We start from the raw sequence: 20,818 nt of genomic DNA on the forward strand, positions 1-20,818 counted from the left end.
ATTTAAAGGATGTTTATCAATATACCTATTTTGTGTAGTGATGCGCTAATAATTGGAGTTGTAAATTGCTCATCGGTGTGATTATGGGTTAATATCTTCCTGTTCCGTTAAGTTATGGATTTCCTTAGGGAAGACACTATATTTTCTTTTGTTGTTCACCTTTGTATTCCTAGTGTCTCCCCAGTCTTAGGACACGGTATCTCTTTCCTTTTATTTATTATTTGGTTATTTATTTAATGACACAGGCCCCGGGATTTTCCCTCTCCGTTCCCCAAATCCCAACCGCACACGGATTTCCCCTCTATTATTACAATTAATATAGTCCTTCAAAAACAACTGTACAAGTCCATCCTTCTGCTACTTACATGTATCCTGACACTGTGGGTACGGACAGTGGCAGAGTCCAGCATCCTCGTGTCGAAAGAGCTAACAGTTTCACTGGAAGTCCATCTTTGATTTGGGAGTAGTGACGCATACTGCCTTGTATCCTTACCTCGCGATATGACAGTCTCTATTACACGGTTCCTCTAGATGCGTATTGCTCATCCATGCTTATCTGTATTATCTGTTCATCTTGCATTTTGCATGAAGGTTTCCTTATGTCAGAGAGAACACGATACTTTTCCTTTTGGGATTGATTTCTTTCACTGAGCGTCTCCAGTTGGGACAATTTTGTTTCAAGTGGTAGAATGTCGTTCTTTTTAATGGCTAAGTAGTATTCCATAGAGTAGCTATATCATAGTTTCTAATCCTCTTTTGATGGGCATCTGGGTTGTTTCTACGGTTTTGTTATTGTAGATTGTGCTGCTGTAAATATAGGATTATAGGTCACTTTCTCCTATGCAGATTTCATTTCCTTTGCTTATGTTCCCACACGTGGGTTAGCTGGGTCATATGCTAGATTAATTTTCAGTTCTCTTAGCTCTCTCCATACTGACTTCCATAGTGGTGGTACAAGCCTGCACTCCCACCACCAGTGAGGGAAGGTACCTTTCTCCCCATATCCATGCCAGTAGGTAGAGCTCTGAATGTAGGCCGATCTCACTAGAGTTAGATACAACCTCAATGTGGTTTTTATTTGTATTTCCCTGACAGCTGGAGAGCCTGAGCATTTTTTAAATACAGGAAATATTATCTCTTAACTCATCTTTCTGCATGCACATTTCTGAATGCTATCAGTAGAAAATAGCTCTATTGGGGCAGGTAGTGCAGCCCAGTTTCCCTTTGCAACACCAACCAGCATTCCCTGTCAGAAGGGCTGGGTCAAGTCCTGGCTCCCGGCCACCCACACGGGACACCCAGATGGAGTTCCTGGCTTCTGCGTGGTGTAGCTCTGGCTGTTGTGTGGTCATTTGTGGGACTGAACCAGTGGATAGAAGATCTCTTTGTCATCTTGAAGGTAAAACTGACAGCGTAGTATCATAATTGCTATTACTGACGATTAAACACAAATGAGGTATCTGTGTCTGACATTTTCTTTTCCCCAGCTGACCAGGCTTGTGACATAAAACCCAATTAAAAATGAAGACGAGTGAATCTCAAATGGCTTTTGGACATGAATTTTATTTAAGCATGGGTTTTTTTTTTTTTTTTTTTTTGCTTGGTTCACCCTAGGGTGTAACCTTTCTGTTACGCTAACACAGAATTCAGGGCTACGGGGCCATTGTCATGTTGCTGGTGTTGGTACAACGTCCTCAGAAGGTATGAACATGACCCACAGGGGAACAATCCATGAAAACACGATGAGCAAACATCCACTGCTTTACAAGTCACTCTGTTACCACGGACACGAAACGGCAGTTACTGTCAGTAGATCAGCCACGGAATACTTTACGATCTTGAGTGGAGGACACGGGCTCTTCTTTGTGGGAGGAAAGGGGGTCTCCATCCACCGTCACGGAGGAGGAACTATGTCAAGAGCAAGCATTTTTCTTATCCACAAAACAACGCTAAGCCAACATCCATGTTAAGGAGTATATTAAAGGCGATACAGTGTCCTGATGGCCATCTTCCTGAAGAGACCTCCCCTTGGGCTTTGTGCAGAATCTAAGCAGATCAAAATCCAGCAGCAAGATATCGCAACATAGCAAGTCGCAGGTTACACCGTAGGATAGCATACATAAAGGACAAACAATGATAATTTAATCATATGAAACATGATACAGAGCAGAAATACAGTCCACTTAAATAGCTTTGTGACCAAGAATGTTAAATACTGTGCTAAATGCCACTTTCAAAACAAACAAACAAAAAATTCTCTTAAAAAATTTTTTTTGTGCTTAAACTTTTTTTTTTCCTGTTAAACTATTTCTTATTCTCAAAACTGCCACTGTAAGTGATATTACAACAGATCACGATTTTCCACGGACACAATCAACATGAAGACATGTACTGATGAGCAAATAAGTCACTTGTTGTTAGTTCACAGTGCGGGAAAGTGGTGGACACTTGTTCCAGAGAAGGGGTGTCGGTGAGTTTGTCACAGACGTTTCCTGATATCAGATGCAGTGAGGGGTTTCGGAGGATGGAAAGCAACACGTCACATGTTGGAAGGGAAAAAAAAATAGACTTTTTTGATTCTTCACGGGTATCGTCTAAGTGACCTTCGTCTTCTGTTGTAGAAGTGCCTGAGCCCGTGTTGGCGTGAAAAATTCATCATGTAATTTTGTTTGCGAGTGCTGTTAAAATCAAGAGGGAGACAGGCGGGGGGGGGGGGGAGGAAGAGAGGACAGCGATGTAAGTCCCATCAGTGAATGACCCTTCCTAAGTCCCGAGGGACCCTGACACGCAGGTGCTAATTCACGTGGTCAGAGGGTCAGAGTGACACGGGTTCCAGCATCAGACCCCCAAGGGCCCACTCCTGGATTCACTTCCTGTCTTGGGAGTGAGCTCTCGGCCACAAAAGATAGCCAGAATCTCTTGCCTAAAACCCTTCCTTATTTTTAATTTAATTCTTGGGCTTGTTCTGAAGACATCTAGTTGGATGGATTTCATTGGAGCAAGTATTTGCTCTACCTATGAATCTTTAACAAGCAAGAAAGACCCACCCCCCCTTTTTTTTTTCAAAAAGCAAATATTCCCATCCAAAGCTCAAAAAAAAAAAAAACCTTCCTGTGTATGAATCAGCTTGACCTTCCTGATGTAGAGAGTCTTGGGTTGAGAGCGTGAGAATGTGAGATCTTCTGATTGCTGAGTTCCACTGCCTTGACAAACACTAAGCAGCCGGGATTAGGCTCTTCAAACGAGGCCTCATGAAAGGGACATTCTATAGAAGACTCCCTAAAATGCTAATAAATGGCTAACGGTGTGTGTGTATGTATTCCCTCATGCATGTACACGCATGTCACATGTGAAGTAGATAAGAAAAAATACTGCGAATAGATTTCGGGAACTCACGGGAGACTGCCTGAGACCGGTAGCATTTTGGAATGGCAAATACAACTGGATAAGGGGCACGATCCAGCAAGTCCCTGAGAAGAGTCATCCCCCTCACGCCCTAACTGTGCGACATCCGTGTTTCTGGCATGCCTGGCCTGAACGCCCGCCCTCCCTGGTTTCATGGAAACACAGAATATACGGAAATGCGAGGTAATGTCATGTCACGTGATCACGCCATCAAGGGACAGATGATAGGAACTTGACTCAGGGGACGGGAGAGAGAGGATTCTTTTGCCCTGGACAGCCCCATCTTCTGGGTTACCAGTCATCCGTACGGAGAGGCAAGGTGTGGATTTTTGCTGCTTTTTGAAGTTTGTTATTCTAGGTATCAAACGGAGGCAGCAAATACTAACACTTGTGAATAATGGAAAACTGAAACATGAGCACTTGCTAGGTGTTTGCGCATGAGTAATGAAAGCTTATTTTAATCATAGCCCCCTGAAGACATAGAGGAGAAAGGAAAAAAAAAAAACCACCAAAATGCCAGGTGTGTTTAGATAGTTTTACTATTCTTTCTACTCAGTTTCCTCTCGTGACAGTATGACTTCAGTGGATCAGTTTGGACGTCATAGTTTGAAGGATGGAACCGATCGACCTGGTGTTTATGAGCTGCTTTAGGCTCTAACAGTTGCCTATGATAAGCTGAGTTACCAAACGGAACGATGCTCTAATGTATCTAAGCAATCAAGTGCTGGGAGAAATGGCCCAGTGACTTTTTCATCCGCAAGATTTGGGGGCTGACCCTTCCTATCTTCCAGCCAGTAAGTCGGGTCTCCTTGCAGCCCCTCCCCGAATGTTCACACGGGCTTCCTTGTCTCAGTTCTCTCTCTTTACGAAAAAAAATTCGATTGAAAAAGAAGCAATGAAACACCAAGAAAGCGTAACTGAAGGCATCCGTATGTGCGTGTGTGTGCGTGTGTGTGTGTGTGTGTGTGTGTGTGTGGTGTCTTCCTAGGCAATTGACTCTGCACCTCCTTTTCAGTAGCTTTCCTCAAATGCTGGCTGCATTTTGCCCAAAAATCCCATTATTATGCACTTGTCTACGGAGAACTTCTAAGCCCGCCTGAGTAGGTTGTTTCGAGTCTTGTCCATGTCTGACCCTACCCTGCTCCCCAGGCCCTTCCTTCCACTTCAGTGCGGTGCTTGCAGCTCTAACGAGACTGGCTTCCAGTCTTTGCTCCCGGCCTCACCAGTTAATTCTTGACGTCACCACTTCCTACATTTCTGCTTGTTGTGCAGCTATTATACTTTTGAGAACGTTTAGCTCCTCTGGAAGCCTCTCTCTCTCTCCCTTCCTCTCTCTCTTTTATCTTCCTCTCTCTCTGTTTTGTTCCTTTCCTGCTCTGGATGGTGTTTATCTGTGTTCCTAGCTTACAGCCCCATGACTAAGCTTCCAGTTGGCAGCAGGGCCTTGCGTGACCTTCCCCCCCCACCACACACCACAACACTGGGCCTCCTGCTTGACCCGCTGGCGGCCAAGGCTTGTTTGGTGACTTACTGATCGGATTCCTGGTGTAAATCATGGCTCTTTAACTATAAGGAATAACTGCAAAGTTAAAGCCACAAAATTGATTCTCCTGAAAACACGTTGAAAGATATAAGGCACTCAAAGAGGATTGAAAATAAATCTTCTGCATTATAAAAAGACAACACTCGGTATATTTAGTTATCTCAATACAAACTAGGTTAACAAGGAAGTTACCCCAACAAATGGGAACTAAAGAATGTCTCAATGGAACCAAAGTTCATTTGCAAGTTTTAGCGATTTTAAAGCAACTTCAATATGTACTTATTCTTGCACCGGTTCGGAAACTCCCATCTCGAGGTGGGAGAAGAGCAGGTGCAGCAGCTTTGCAGATCTTATCATCGTGTAAACTCTTCCACAGTGGAAGCTTATCACTAAACTGGAGCACAGTTTCATTCACTAAATACTGCTTACTTTGGAGCAAATTTATGTTTCAGGATCACAGCTTTGAACCCCAAGAATGTTGAAAAGAACATGGTAATGCATTTCATTCTATTGCCTAGAGTTTAGTCATATTCAATATTGCACATTAAACATACTTTCAAAGCATCCTTGCGACTAACGTGAAATATAAATTTCTCTGAAGTGGGGTAGGTTAAAATCCAGTGGAGCGAACTTCTCTAGTTCAGAAACTGTTCAAAGTTAATACTCTAAGTGGTTGCCTTTCTCTCAGTTTACTAAACTGACATGGTTACTGAAAGGCCATTGTACTTCAAAAATGTCTTACCATTGTAGACTTTGGGAGAATTCTAAACAAATTTAAATATTACACATTAAAAAAAACATTACACATTTGCTTTTTTCTGGTTGGTGCAGCTTTTCTGCAGGCCTGTTTATGGTGCATGAAGACGCACAACCCTTTCTGATGTCTACAAACATTATACACGTTATAAGAGATACAGGGAGCTTTTAAGACTTATTTCTCCACTCCAAACTACAGGGGAAAGTGCTTTTTTTTTTTTTTTTTTTAAGATTGCAAGTTCAATGAGAGCAGATAGTCTTTTATCCATCCCCGACATTCATTGTTTGTGCTCCCTGGTGCATCAATTTGCTTTGCCTACAGATAGAACTAAATCTATTAAAAATCTGCCATTTGAGCAAGCCAGGAGAATAAACATCCATGGCTTCTTAAAAATGGTGATTTGAATTTTTATTACCAACGAGGAGAGCTTAGGGACTTAGATAACCCAGGGAATTATAAGTTCTTCCCTGTTTCTGCATAGGAAATATGGATACAGCAAGGTCTTTTGAACCGCTATTTTTCACTGCAGCCACAGTCCTAGCTTATTTATGATTGAGATCAAAATTCATGTGATTTGTAGCAGATCCTAAAGGAAAGCGGAGAGATGGCAAACGGAGAGAAGTCATTTGAACTCATAGAAACTCACGCACTTTAACTGACCAGCTATCCATTTGTGCCGTCAAGCCTTAGGGCACCAGACATTATGATTTCTGTGGATGAAGAAATCAGAATATAGAGACCTGTGAGCCTTCTCTTTCAGAGAAAACACGGCAGGTGGAAGATGGGGGACGCTGCCGTACAAACAAATCCCTGACGCTTGGCGACATAAAAGCAGCTGACCTCTGACTCTGCAGCCCTTACATTTTCAGCTAGGTTTCCTGGAAAGAAAGGCAGGCACAGATACCTCCCACCCACTAAAGATCGCACATCTCCTTTCTCTGCCACATGGAGGTGGGGACCCTGTCTGATGATGTGTCCCCCAGGGGTGGGAGAGACTAAATGTAAAACTCTAGCACCCCAGGGAGATGTCTTCACAAAGTTTACCTTCTCCTCCTCTTGGAAAGGCCTTGAGTGCTACGGGTTGACACTGACATTAACTCTCCTCTCCCAATGTCTTTGACATTAGTTTAGAATTAGTAAATTCAACAGCTTTGTGCCTCTCCGGCACAACAGGTCTCTCGCAAAGCACAGCCTTTCATCAGAGTTCCTTGATCTTTTGCGCACATGTCTAGTTTTGCTTTCCTAACTCATAACCCTGGGATCACTCTGAGATTCGAAGGACAGAGGAAGACCTGAGTGGTACCTGTCCCCCATTAGGGGAACGCCGATGAGCACCCTGGCTTCTGCTGCCACGCCCAGTGCGGGGTACAGGAGATCTACCTCAACTTGGCTAACCTTGAATCTCCACGAGTACCGGTGTTAATGATTCCCCATATATCCCGGTACTATTGGGTTCCCATCGATACATTTTTCAGTTGCAAAAAGCTCTTGTACAAAACTTCTCAGTGAGCTGGGGTGACACGGATGAAACTATTAGCAAACAGTTCCCGGGATGGAAGGACGACTTACCTCACTCTAGTGGAAAACCAATGTCAGCAAATAATGAAATATAACACAAGTTAAAAAATGCCTTTCAATGCATGCAGCACTCTGATTAGTCATAAAAGTCTGATCAGGTTTAGACGCAATATAGGATTTTTCATCTCTTTTGAAAATAAAAATTAAAGAAGTTACTTCTTATTTTTCCGCACCCATTAGATACATATGTTTAACTTTTCTTATGTAATGCAACATGCAATATTTGCTCATAACCATATGTCAAGGTACATGTAGCCATAATTCTACATTTGGCATAAATGTTGCACAGAAAGTATAAAATTACTAGCTAGTAGTTGATAACTACTACTGATTTTATTATTTGATATTTCAATTATTTATGCTTTAGGAAATATTAATTCTCCATTATAAGAAAGCACAGGCTTTATAAAATACAGAAGTCTTCTCCATGAGCTAACAGAGTCAAATTTAGTAAAGATTAGATATGCTTTGCAACAAATGTAATCGGCTCATCTCCATAAATCATTTGTGCCAAAAAAGTGACAGTATTTTGATAATGAAGAGCATGAGGGGATGGTCGCGATGGAACTCATTAAAATCTGATAAATGCACTTACGACCATAGTTAGCAACAAACCGCTTCTCAGTCCTCGGTCAGTGTGCTCATAATTCACTTTTTAAAGAATCCATTCGCAAACACTAACTTTTTACTGAGAGATTCGCTTTCAAGGGACACATGCAAAAATCAGCCCATTTTGTATACACGCGACAGGGTGTGACTGAGACACGTACGCGGGAGATGCGATGCGTGAATGAGACGCGGAGTCGGGTGAGGCCGGTTCTTAGCAGAGAAGCGCGGGTGCCCAGCAGAGAAAAGCTGAAGGCCCCGGATTCTCTTTGCATCCTAAGAAAGGCCCACCAGCATGGATCTTGTGAGGGATCTGCCCAAATGTATTCACAAACGTGGACGGGAAAATAGCTACTCTGAGCTAGAATGAGGGTTTTCCGTAAGCTAGTGAGGCTGGGAGAATTGGCTGTCAGTTCGGCTCATCCGTTACAAAGTAGATTAGCCGAGGGGGTGCTAACCGCCAGCGAGTGCTTTTCTTGGGCAGGTTTGGCTGGGAAAAATACGAGAGCAAGGGGAGATTATACTCTCACCCAGGGGAGGGACAGGACTAGCCCCGTGACATGCTCCAAGGGTGGTTTTTAAGCTTTCCGGCGTGCGGCCTTTCTATACATCCATATTTATGAAGCTGAAATCCTTCCGCATGTGGTAGCTTAGATCGGAACTATTAGATTAAAAACACGTTACGTGTCTTCTTCAGTTGGGATGCACTCCTCAAACATGGAAACGTTTTCGAAAGTGCTAGATTCCTATTTGTCAAGCTCTTACGGGCAGTACAGAGGTTAAACCCGGTGTAAGGTACCATGCGTAACCAGTTTTCTTTCTTTTTTCCTAGGGGTTTTTAGCATGTGTTCTTGCTACACATGCACAAAAGTAAAACTACAGTAACAGAGCTAGATCGAGGCCGGTCCTCACGGAGGAAGGAAAACAATTCATACATGATACGCATGTCCCAACCATCAGTTGCAAAAACATATTCATGTGACTCTTGGCATTGCTCAAGTCCAGACTGTCTCCCTCGAGTGTCTCCGTCTGCTCTTGCACTTGAGGGACCACCATAGCTACTTCATTTGATTGGATGTTCTGATATAAAAATGTAGCTGAAAATTAGTCCCATGAATAGGACTCTATGGGAATACCCTATCTCTAAACCTATGAACTACCCTGTAGGGCAAAGTTATAATTCGTAATATTTTGTCAATCACGCCATAATGCCGCCGGGCTTCTTTGTGCCCCCTATAGAGGGAAGGCGCTACAAATTATATCTTGTTTTTCTGACTTTCTGGGAAATTTTTCTTTAGCCTAAGCTTATCAAATGAATGAGTTAATTATTTTAGAGCCATCAAAATGCACATCGACTAATGAATGCCTTAAAATCTTTTGTGATTCTTATGGGAAAGAGGGGGCTTTACTCAAACGTGGCACAGAAACGTGCCACAGAAACAGAGTAAAACATCAAAAACACTGTGCGAAAAACGAATTCCTTGCTATTTTTAAAGAACTCATCCACTGAGCTCGGTTTTGTGAAGTATCTTTTTCCTTTCAACTAGGAAGGGAAATCAATGAACTCCTACACCTTCCACAAATAAGTGAAATGCCATTTAAGACACAGCATTTGCTTTTTAAAATTACATGTAAATGTGCATAAAAATACATAAGGGGTTTCAAGGAGCTTGCAGAAAAATGGAGCTAAGTGATATGCAGATTTTTCACGAACATTTTGAAGTCCCTTGTATACGGTGATTGATGTGTAAAGATATAATTTCTAAATCGTTCACTGAAAGAAGACTCGGGATACGATTTCAGTCATACAACCCTAGGCAGGTGTAATGATGAAAAACGTTCAGTGTCCTGAGAATTCAAGGTAAGTATAGAGGTGGAAGGCAGAAGGCGCCTGGGAAGTAATACATTCCTCCAAGGATCAAAGTTCTGGCCACTGAACAAAAATAAAATCCTTCTGTCTACTCAATATTAGCCATCTTTTGAGGAGTGACTGTTTGAAAGTTTCATGGGACTTGGTCATGCTTTGTCATGGGAACAGGAAGCCCCATTCATACAAACTATCTTGTCAGGAGACTCAAAGTGGTGTTTAGTTTCTGATGCAGGTCCATTGAAATGACCCACTGGGCTGGATCCTGGGATCCGGAGCCATCCACCAGCACTTTCAGAAGTTCCCCAAGTCATTCTGATGCTCAGCCAGACATTGAGAAGCACAGCTCTGAAAGGGATGTGGCTATAGGGTTGGTGTTTGGCTTCTGCAACGTCTTCTACCACCTTCCTACATGGATTTGCCTGTTAGAGCCCAAGTTGTTCTATGCTCCTGGAGAGAATGCAATCTGAGGAAATTGGTATTTTCGACAGAACCATCAGCCTCATATTTCAATCAAGCGAGTCTGGACTGTTCCTTTCACTTTCAACTTTGGCTTGGGGAGGCAGAGCCCAGCAAGTCGTCCAAAAGCAGCAGAGCGCACAGTGGGGGCTTGTGTGGGACCAGGTTGCTCTTGAACTTGGGGATTGATATGGATGCCATGCAAGCAGGTGCCTCAGTGAGAACTAAGACGAGGGCTAGCTCAAGACGGGAAGAATCAGCTCATGGCCATGATTGGAAAAAAAAAAAAACAAAAAAACAAAACAGAACAAAACAAAACAAAACAAAAAAACCCAAAACAAAGCTGGTAGTTTTCCTACCAATTCATCACTTCAATTTGCTTTCAAAAATGACTGAAATCAGCCACAAGACTGATTTCGCTTGGGTTTTGGTAAACAAAATGAACAGTAGAACCTAGCTACCGAGAAGATTCGCCTCTCCTTGCCAACCACTTGGAGCCATCAGTCCGAACCCGTCGAGACATAAGCATTCCAGTTCTACAGGAACTAGATTGTTAGAGAAAAAGCAAGTCATCTCTCTGTGAGGGAACAGTTAACCCGGCCAGCTGAGAGTGGTGACTGCCTTATGGCATCACATGGGAGGGCAGGGGAGCACCTCTCCTTTGTTAAGTGCTGGGAAGCTGGGTAAGGGGACTCTGAGACCACAGACTCTTCCCTCCCCGCCCAGTTGCAACCATACCATTAAGGCAGGATGCCACTGGCACCTGCGGCTAAGATGGGTGTTTGTAGTGGGGCCCAGTGGCCCAGTACCTGAGTCAGTACACATTCTTTCTCCTTGAGGACATCATTCCATTGTTACAAGGCACTCCAGATCTGGCACAACACTTGGTCTCTCATTTACCTGGATACCTCTGCTCTAGCCAGTTGGTGTTCATCCTTACACAAATGTTCTATTTCCTAAGGTCCATGACATTGGTCTCATTGGTTTTCGGTCCCCATTGGTTGGGCTACAGCTAGAAGTGGCAGAAGAGGGTAAGCCAGAGTGGTCCTGCCAGGACTTCTCCTCAGGAACAGCTCGCTCTGCATTAAGGAGCCTGCCAGATCAGAGACCCCCATCCCCCACCCAACCCCTTCCGAATGGACACGGGATGGCGTGTATCAGATACTCACAGGACGACCTCCACGTGGTCCAAAGCCCACTGGTCATGACCTGTTCCATTGTGGCGTGGTTGCCACCAGCGCAACAAAACTCCTTTCACTCGTGCCTCCCTGGGTTACAGGACACAAGGAAAAAGAGGTTAAAGAGTGGGAAGTTGAATTTTTCTGGCATGTGACTTGTAGACATCAAATATCATCCTAGGCTAATCCAAGTTACTGAGACTCTGGCCATGGCATTCAGATTCATGTAGGTCCTCGCACCTCCTAAGCAGCACTGACTTTTATGGGCCACTCATGGACTTGCAATACTTTTCCATCCCTTCCCTTCCTCCAGGAGTTCCTGGAAGAGCCATACCTTTGGTCAGCAAGCACGAAGGACTTTCTGAGTGACGGTACAGTACTAGAGAGTGGCTACTCAGTGCAGATCCAAACGGACCCAGCTCTCACCCCTTAGTTCAATATCCAACTAACAGTCAGCAGAGACCTAAAAAACACTTTGCTTCTTTCCAAAGGACCAGAGATACTGGTTAAAGGGAAGGCAATGTGCAGAAAGTGCCTTGGCATTCTATTGTTCCCCATTGCCTCTTGTCCGTAAGGGCTCCTGGCTTTCATTGCTGCCTCTTTTCCTGACAGAAATCAGATCTGGAGCCTGGGGGCCAGGCTGGGTTTCGCCACCATCAAGTCCACCTTGCATCCTCCTCCTGCTGTGTGATTGCTAGGGCCTGAGCCTCAGCCTTTGCGTTGGCAGGTACTCACAGGGGCACGTTGTAAGACACTCGCTGGGCTTGCGTGAAGTCCTTTGGCTGGTGCTGGGCGATGACGTGCCAGGTGATGCCATTGTTGACGCTGTACTGCAGCAGCACAGCCTTGTCCACAGCGTGGGGGCTGCTCAGGTCACTGTTGCAGCTGTCCGTCTGCGACGTGCTCCCAATTTGTAACACGAACATGATCTTACTGGAAGACACGGAGGGAATCATCTTCAGACACAAGCCAGGACGTATGTGAGGGGTTCTGCCTTCTTGTTCCTTGAGTTTATCATCTCCAAGTTCATCATAGAGTGAAATGAGTAACACCATTTGTCTTTCCCACTACACATGCAAAGAACAACATCTAATGCCTGGCTCTCTAGACTCGGGAAACAATTCTGCTTTGCAAGGGTATGCCCTCTTTCCACCACGTTGGAAATCTTGCCTCCAAACACCATCTAGTCTTCGACAGGGAGCCTGGCGGCCAAGTGGGTTGCTGAAGACACAGAGAGGACAACTACAGAATTTGTGCTATTTTTTTTTTCAAAGAGCTCCAAGCAGAATAGCAATCGCGGCAGGAGAATTTGTCCCATCTACTCGAGAAGAAGTAGCTTGCCAATGAGAGTGGAGGAAAAGTGACTTGGACTGACTTGGAGCCTATAGGCTCATCTGTCCATGGGGCCTTCTGGCGTGTCACGGCATCCTTGATCTCAGGGGACACAGCTTGTAGGAAATGTGTCCTTCTAGGAGCTTTCCTGGGATCAAGTGTGGCCCCATTTGAGAGCGGGTGGTGAAAGAGTCAGACTTAAAACTGAAATATACAGAAACTAATTTAAAATGAAGTCGCTGGTACAACATGGTAGGCAACTGCTAACTTAGGTCCTAACAGCAGCTGTCCGTGGTGCCAGGCTGCCTCTGGATTGAGCATATCATTTGTACGGGTAGATACAACTTTTAGTATCTCCTTGGTTTTCATACAGGGATTAGCTTTACTGCATTTTTATCGCTTTTCATATTAAGAGTCCCAAATTTCTGCCTCTGTTGATACATTACTACTTTTTTTTTTTAAACTGACACGCTTCAAGTAAATATTATCTTCTCATTAACCAGACGTCTCCTTCTCAGGTACCCTCCCAGCTTCTGAACACTTCTCCATAGTAAGGGAATATTTTCTTTTTCATGATATGGTTCTATAGGCAGACACCATAGAACCCCTTCCACTGGGCTTGTGAACAGGTCCACATTTGGACATAGCACTGGGGTTTGTTTACCTGGCACGGGTGAGATCTAGAGGTTTGGTCGCAGCTTGCCTAACTTGACAGCCATTAAAATACAGCGAGTCCCCATGGGCGTAGGGTGCCAGCTGTCCGCAGCCACTTCCTATGGAGCCGCCCTGGATGGTTTCCCAGTTGGCCTCTGTGACTCTTGCTGACTCGAAGTTATCTTTAATGGAGCTGGGAAGGTCGTGAGTGAACACAGAGCAGTCGTCACCTGCAGGGAAAGGAAGAATCGTGGAAATGACCTGGGACAAGCAGAATGACCAAGGAGGAAGAGCAGGTGTTCAACCTCAGATCTGAACCAATGTCCTTACTCGAAGAATGGCAAAACACCAAGTAGGTCTATGCCCTCAGAAATTACTATTTCTTTTTTGTTTTAGCAATTATTGGTTGACGTTGTTGACAAGATTCATTATCTCTGATTCAATGTTTACTAAAATATGTATGAACTAACCTACCCAAATGCTAGTATAAATTCATTATTTCAATTTCACAGCATTTGGCCAAATCTTTTGGTTTACCAGTGAGGGGTTCTGATGGGGAGCTGTCCCTGTGGCAGGAGAGGGCAACTGAATTTCTTTTCCCTGAGCACGATTCTGTAGCAGACACAAGTCATCTCTGTTCTTTTCCTATCTCAGGACTTGCGGATTCTGTAGTCTGTAGAGAGGTCCTTACTGTTGGACCTCAGAGCCAAGCAGATATATGTAGCACTTCTTTTTTTCAATTTCTAACTTTCTTTTTAATACTGTTTATATAATTGAGAGGGATGCATACCCTTGTGGGTCTCTGATTAGGGTGGGGAGGGTCGGGTATGGACAAAAGTGGATGGGACAACCGTTTCAATTTTTTTTTTCTCCTGTGTCTGCAGGGGAGGTGTGGGAGCGAGCTACTCCTTGCTGTTAAACCACATCAGCCCCTGAGGATGGGGGACGGTCATTTGGTGATGCCTTAGAGACCCTGATGTTGGGAAGAGTGTTCCAAGTGTGTTACTTGAGCCCTTCTAAGACAAGCAATAATGCAGCTAGGATATTCACAGAATGGGGAAGAGACTGGAAGAGTCTCCAGGACCATGGCCAAAATACTAAATTCAAGTGATTCACCCCATTATAAGTGTTTCCATTTTCCTCCACGTGAACAATTTATCTTTTTTCAATGTCCATCATACTTCAAAGTCAAAAAGTTGTAGTTGTATTGGATCAGGGCAGGGAGAAAATTCTGGAATTCTAGGGCTCCTGGTGAGGCATCTGACACATTCATTCTACCTCAAGTTAAAATTCTGCAGCTGAGACACACAGACAGATCCAGCTGGGCAAGGGGGTGGGGGCAATGATAACAGGGGAGAAAGGAGATGGCTAAGAAATTTCCAGTGACTGGAATCATATCCACTCATCGAGAGGCAAGGAAAACAGCACCCATCAGGAAACCTGAACAGAGCCGACTCCAGAATTCAAGGGGGTGATTTCTTCCTTGGAAGTCTGGGGGACAGGCTGCATGATTCTGTTGCCCTTTGGGTAAAACAGCTGTAGGGCTGACAGCAAGGAACAGCCTGAGTACTGGTCTTTCATTCTGACATTTGCTTGCTGAGTGAATCCAGACACTCTCCAGGAGCCCCAGTTGCTTCCCCTTACACAAAGGGAATGATTATATAAAGCATTTTTGTTATGGGGTTGCCATAAAACTAAAGGCCTCCCCCTCTCAAATATATATAAAAAAATAAATGCTCTCAGACACATTGCAAAAAAAACTAGGTTCCAGAGACAAATCTCTGGCCCATAATGGAGTGTAGAGACGCTGCATGGAGGAGAACCTCAGGACCCTCTGCCCAGGATTCAGACCTTGGAAACTTGCATCACAGATGCAGACAGCTCCAGTGGTGCAGTAGCCGTGCCCGCTGCACAGCTTGGGGCAGGCCTCTCCAATGTACACGTGGTCAATTGCCCAGCTCTGCTTCTCAGCTTCTTCTCCCTTCTGAATCCAACGGAACTGGGTGGCACTGAAAGACCCACAGACACAGTAGAAGGCAATTAGCGGGCTGGCATTACCCAGGGCTGGGAAGTGGGGGGCTGCACGTACCCAGGAAAGTGCTTGCCAAGCTTCTCCCTATAGCACCTGGCTGGCAGGGCTGAGTGAAGTGGTATCCCTCAGATTCTTGGGGGGCGTATCTCAAAATATCACCCTGGGAATTTATATTCTCCCTGGAAAATCGGTCAGTTTTTCCAATCTATTCATAATTAACCTGTGTTTATTTTTTCCTGTGGGAAGCGAGGTACATCATTTTCAAAATCCTCACATAAAATGAATGCTGCAGTAGAAAGATTTTGCACCCCATTATGCAGTTCAACTTAACACAAACCCTGACAGCCCAGGTGGTGTTGTATCTGGAGATGGAAGTTCAGCCTTGGAGTCAATGTGAGGTGGATTGAAGACCCAGCTATCTTTCTGTTTCTCCATCTGTTTCTTTAAAACTATACCATTCAAATAAAATAAACAGATCTTTCCAAAAAAAGGCAGACTTTGGGAACACCAAGGCAGAACCGGCAGCAATTCCAGTTTTTGCATGGGGTCTGTCCTTCAGGGCCTGTGACCAACCTTGTCATAGATCATGGTCTTAGGTAGATGAATTACAAATCAGGGACAAACATGCTCTTATTTATCCTTTCTTCTTGGGACATACAAGTTGCTACTTTGGGGGCAGGAAGAGCTGAGAGGAGACACAGAAGGTGGGAGAAGGCACTGGGGAGGTGCCAACAATGAATCGTATAGTTTGCTTTTGGCTCACGGCTATGCACTCTTCAGAGGGGGACCTTCCTAGGGCACTTACCTGGAAGAGACGTGGTCAGGCAGCTGGATGGTGATTCTCTTCCAACTGGAGGTGTTGACCGCGTTGTAGATGGTGGCTTCGTGGAACTGAAAGGGGGAGCAGCCGATGCTGTTGGAGGAGGAGGGGAGGCAGTGGGTCTGGACGAGCTGCCAGGAATCGGACCTGCAGAAGCCAACGGTTCTGTTCAGACAAGCCTTAAAGAACCAGGTCATCTGTAGGTCAAGGTCACACTTGGGGGTCCTCTTAGGACATTTCAAGGGCATCTCCTGTTTCTGATGCATCTTCGTAATTACAGATCAGGAAAATAACTTCGTGTAAGATCATACTCTGGCTTCTTAGTGCCGCTCATGGTAAAAACAGAACAAAATAATAGTACAGAACTCTAGCGGATAGCCTCCCCTGATATCGTGACTTAAAAATCAACTTGGGGGACAACTGTGTGTCCACTCAAACTTAACTCGATAGAATTGATTTCATAAGTGGCGATGGAAGGCGTGGCTCTCTGCCCTGGTACGGTATTCACACCATGAGACTTTAGTCACCATTGCTACTGTACATTAGAGGAGATGACTTATTCACGGATTAAAAATCTTGTCATGGTTGGCTGAGACAGAGGAGCAGAAATAGCAGACACAGACTCTGAAGACAAACGCAGCATTTTTTACTAAATAATAGAGAAAGCTGCTCAAATGCCGCCTGATCAGAAAACGCAGTTGCCTTCCTTTAAAGGGAAAACTTCGATGATGTCTGTGCGATCAGTAGAGAGGTGAAATCTGAGCGGCAAGACATCTGATCTTCTACTTACAATATGGGTTGTTTCTCTATCAGCAGTGGCTTTCAAAGGAGACAGTCATTTGAATAACGAGAACGTAGGAAACGCTATCGTGCAAACCTTGCATCCTTAGTGTATTCCAGCATTACGGAATGAAGGTCACCGCAGGAAGTGGCTTCGCATCCCACCACAATCTGAAACAGACAGTGCACAGGCCAGATCAGAGGACGCCTCATCGCACGAACTCGGACTCTGTCCTCAGGATGAGTCTGACAGGTAAGCAAGGGGGACTCAAGGAGTTTTACAGTGCGTCCATGCACGTGTCTCTTAGAGACATGCAATTTTGTGTGGAGTTGAGAATTAAGATTTTAAAAGCTACCATTTCTGTAACATACTGTAACATACCATTACTGCAACATATCAATTGGAAGTCTGGGTGAGAGACATATGCAAATTGGAAGTAACACAAATATAATTTATGGAAATGAACTAAAAATATCAAAGTGTCTTTATTGACATTCTTTCTTGATACTACTATACCACTGTATTTATTTGGAATTAGAAGAGCAGCTTTAAAATTCTTTCATATTCATTCTTAGTATTTTCCTAATTTGCATATGTATATAGGACTTTCCTAGGATATACAATTAAATGACGCAAGAGTGCTACAAAAATTCTGGTGTTTGAAATTGAAATCCTAATTATTGGCTTAGCAAACAAGCCTTATTTCAGTGCTGATATTAGAGAAAGTTGGTATTAAAAATTTCAGGCCATATACTCATGAATAAAACAACTTGGAATTCCGAGAGAGAGAGAGAGAGGTAGAGAGAGGCAGAGGGATGCAGAGCAGGAGGAGAGCAGAGAAGAGGAGAGGAGAGGAAAGGAGAGAGACATATTCCAATACATTGAGAATTACAGAATATACAAATAGAGTATTGTGGAGCCCAGCATGACAGTCCAGGGGCTAAATTCTCGCCATGCACATGCTGGGATCCCATATGGGTGCAGGCTTGTACCTCAGCTGCTCCACTTCCCATCCAGCTCCCTGTTTGTGGCCTGGGAAAGCAGTCGAAGATGACCCAAAGCCTTGGAACCTTGTACCCACATGGGAGACTCGGAAGAAGCTCCTGTCTCCTGACACCTAGCTTTGGATTGGCTCTGCTTTGGCCATTGCAGCCACTTGGGGAGTGAACCATAGGATAGAAGATCTTTCTCTCTGTCTCTCCTTCTCTCTGTAAATCTGACTTTCCAATAAAAATAAATAAGTAAGTCGTTAAAACAAAAAGTGTTGCGGTGTTACACTTTTTAGTTAGCTAATTGATTCATTCATTAGAGAATCAGAAGGCTAGAGAGAGTTCTCATCCACTGATTCACCCTCCAAATGAATGTGACAACTCCACGTCGAGGTCAACCTTAGGAGCTGTGAATGCAGTTCAACAACCAAGCCATTACCACTGCTCCCCAGGGTCTCCGTTAGCAGGAGGAGCTGGAGTCAGGAGAATCCAGCTGCTCAAGCATGGCACTGAACATCTTAACCACAAGGTCCGGCACCTGCCTCTGAGAGCTGATACCGGATTAAAAGGACTAGAACAAAATTCACCAAGCAGGCTGCATGTGAGATGTCTCTGAAGGATGACAAAGAGTCTGATGGGGGGGGGGGGAAGACAGGGTCAAAGATGAGTGGAAGGAAGCGAGAAAAGAGAGGCTGGGAAACGCCATACTGGAGGCCATGACCGCAAGGCCGGTCAGATTTGGGATTTCAAGATTGAAGGTGTTTGGCCTTAAATACAGAAATGCTGAAAAACCGTGAGAGGTTTATAAGCAGCTGATGAAATGATCAGAACTGTGCTTTGTAAAGATTGATCTGACTTGATTTTTTTTTTGGATGGCTCTTTTTGGAGTTGGAATCATAAATTCTTTTTTTTTTAAAAATTAAACTTTTGCTTTGTTTTTATTTAAAAGGTAGAGTTACAGAGAGAAGGCGAGACAGAGTGGGAGAGATCTTCCATCCAGTGGTTCACTCCCCAAATAGCTGCAGTGTCTGGAGCTGAGCTGAACTAATCTGAAGCCAGGAACTTCTGGTTCTCCCACGTGTGTGCAGGGTCCCAAGGACTTGGGTCATCTTCTGCTGCTTTCCCAGTTCATATGCAGGAAGATGGTTTGGAAGCGGAATAGCCAGGACATGAATTGGCACCCAGATGGAAGGCTTAGCTCACTATGCCACACAGCACTAGACCCAATCTGATCTGATGTTAAAGATAGCAAAGAATGGGAAAACGCTGAGAATAAAAAGCATCTAATGGACAAATGATCTGATAATAAGGACCAGAAGACAGGTTAAACAGTGCAGAGGAGGACCAGCAGGTACTAGCAACATGGCAAAAGAGAATTAAAAAGGGTAATCAAGGAAACCAAGAACTACCTTAAACAGTTCAAGCTGCTTTCCAGGCAAAAGGTGCTGCCATCAACAGAAACCAGAATACCAAGAAGGGCAGCTCTTACGGGGAGAACGGTGGTAAGTTCACAGCTAGACATACTGAGTTGAGGTGGCAGGAAACGAAGGTAAAGAAATAGGGATTATTGAAAGTGATGGCTCGTCGGCTCCCAGTTAAGGTTGGATCTGCAGGTTTGACACTTGCCCTTGAAGTTGTGATAGTTGAAGCCACAGGCCTGGATAGAATTCCCAATAAGAAAAAGGTCTATGGGGAGAGAAGTAAGCCAAGATGTACTGAGAAATACTGACGTTTAAAGGGATGAGGGAAGGAGGGAGAGGGGCCAAGAAGGAAGTAGAGGCAGGCAGCAAAGAGAAGGGAGGAGGATTCAAAACCCAAGGCGAGAGAGATTTTTTCCAGTTGGGGAGGACGAGGAGCACCGTGTGAGATGGTGCAGAAGGAAAGGAGCAGAGCAGAGCGCACCACGCGGCCCTGGCAAGGGAGAGTCAGAAGTAGGTAGAAGCACCTAGGGAAGCTTTTGTTCCCAAGGTTCAGGAAACAAATCAAGACTGCCTACACAAGACCTTTGGACTACGTCTAAACATGCTCAGCGACGTCACTCACTCTCGGACGCAGGCCTTCGCAAAAGTTGGCCTCTTTCATTCGCAAGGTCCAGTCTCTTCTAATGGATACAATCAATCATTCCCTTGCAGTGGTTGAAATCCATCCTCCCAGCCCCCAGATGCTAGGCCGTGTTCTGGCTTGGGGAGTGGCTGTCCCTCACCTTAAACTGCATCATGTATCCTGGCTGTATGATGAGTTCCCGGGAGGAGAGGGCATTGTGGGTCTTGTCCTTCTTCTCACTGGGCCAGTAGAGGTGGAAGGACGGATTGCCGCAGAACCCTGCCGTTCTCACTGCGTTAGGGTAAAAACTCCAGTTTTCTTCATGAGAGGTCCCCTCTGTCAAGGGAAATGGAAACAATCAGGTGTGTTATTTGCTTGAGCGAATGGGCTGACTACTGAGTGACTTCTATGTGTATGGCCAGGGTTTTGCTTACGCCTAGGAACACTTTTTTTATATTGCTTCCCTAGTACAGAAGCCGAAGGTGAGGAACTGAATCGAGACAAGATTATTCAACACTAATATGATGATTACCCCAACTTCAGAATGTCACAGTTAATCTGGGTAACCTGTACCATGATAAAGTTCTTCTTGGTATGCTCCTATTTTTTTTTTCTTTTTAGTTATTCATTTGTAAGAGTTAAAGAGAAAAGAGATAGCAAGAGACAGAGATTTTTTTTTCCATCTGGCAGCAACATCCCGAGCTAGGCTCATCCAAAGCTCACTGCACTTTTTAAGTCAGTGCCACATGTATTTCTATGACCACAGAAGTTACT

At 44.5% G+C, this 20,818-nt stretch overlaps 1 protein-coding gene across 2 annotated transcripts in view; it reads right to left on the reverse strand.

The window, feature by feature from the left end:
- Nucleotides 1-1,547: 1,547 nt before the first annotated feature.
- The window catches only part of RELN (reelin), a 357,318-nt gene continuing 338,047 nt past the window's right edge, over nt 1,548-20,818 (reverse strand). The window contains exons 57-65 of one of the 2 annotated variants that reach the window (XM_040971386.1): nt 20,205-20,380; nt 17,109-17,182; nt 16,217-16,378; nt 15,231-15,388; nt 13,390-13,609; nt 12,129-12,326; nt 11,385-11,483; nt 7,275-7,280; nt 1,548-2,678 (exon numbers count right to left, since the gene is read on the reverse strand). In XM_040971386.1, coding sequence (XP_040827320.1) covers nt 2,582-2,678; nt 7,275-7,280; nt 11,385-11,483; nt 12,129-12,326; nt 13,390-13,609; nt 15,231-15,388; nt 16,217-16,378; nt 17,109-17,182; nt 20,205-20,380 — 1,190 coding nt within the window. In that variant the 3' untranslated portion in view covers nt 1,548-2,581. The remainder of the gene's footprint in view (nt 2,679-7,274; nt 7,281-11,384; nt 11,484-12,128; nt 12,327-13,389; nt 13,610-15,230; nt 15,389-16,216; nt 16,379-17,108; nt 17,183-20,204; nt 20,381-20,818) is intronic. The other variant, XM_040971387.1, reaches the window with a different exon arrangement.

This window comes from Ochotona curzoniae, unplaced genomic scaffold (genome assembly GCF_017591425.1).
Source record: "Ochotona curzoniae isolate NIBS_2020 unplaced genomic scaffold, NIBS_Ocur_1.0 contig_21, whole genome shotgun sequence".
Lineage (NCBI taxonomy): Eukaryota > Metazoa > Chordata > Mammalia > Lagomorpha > Ochotonidae > Ochotona > Ochotona curzoniae.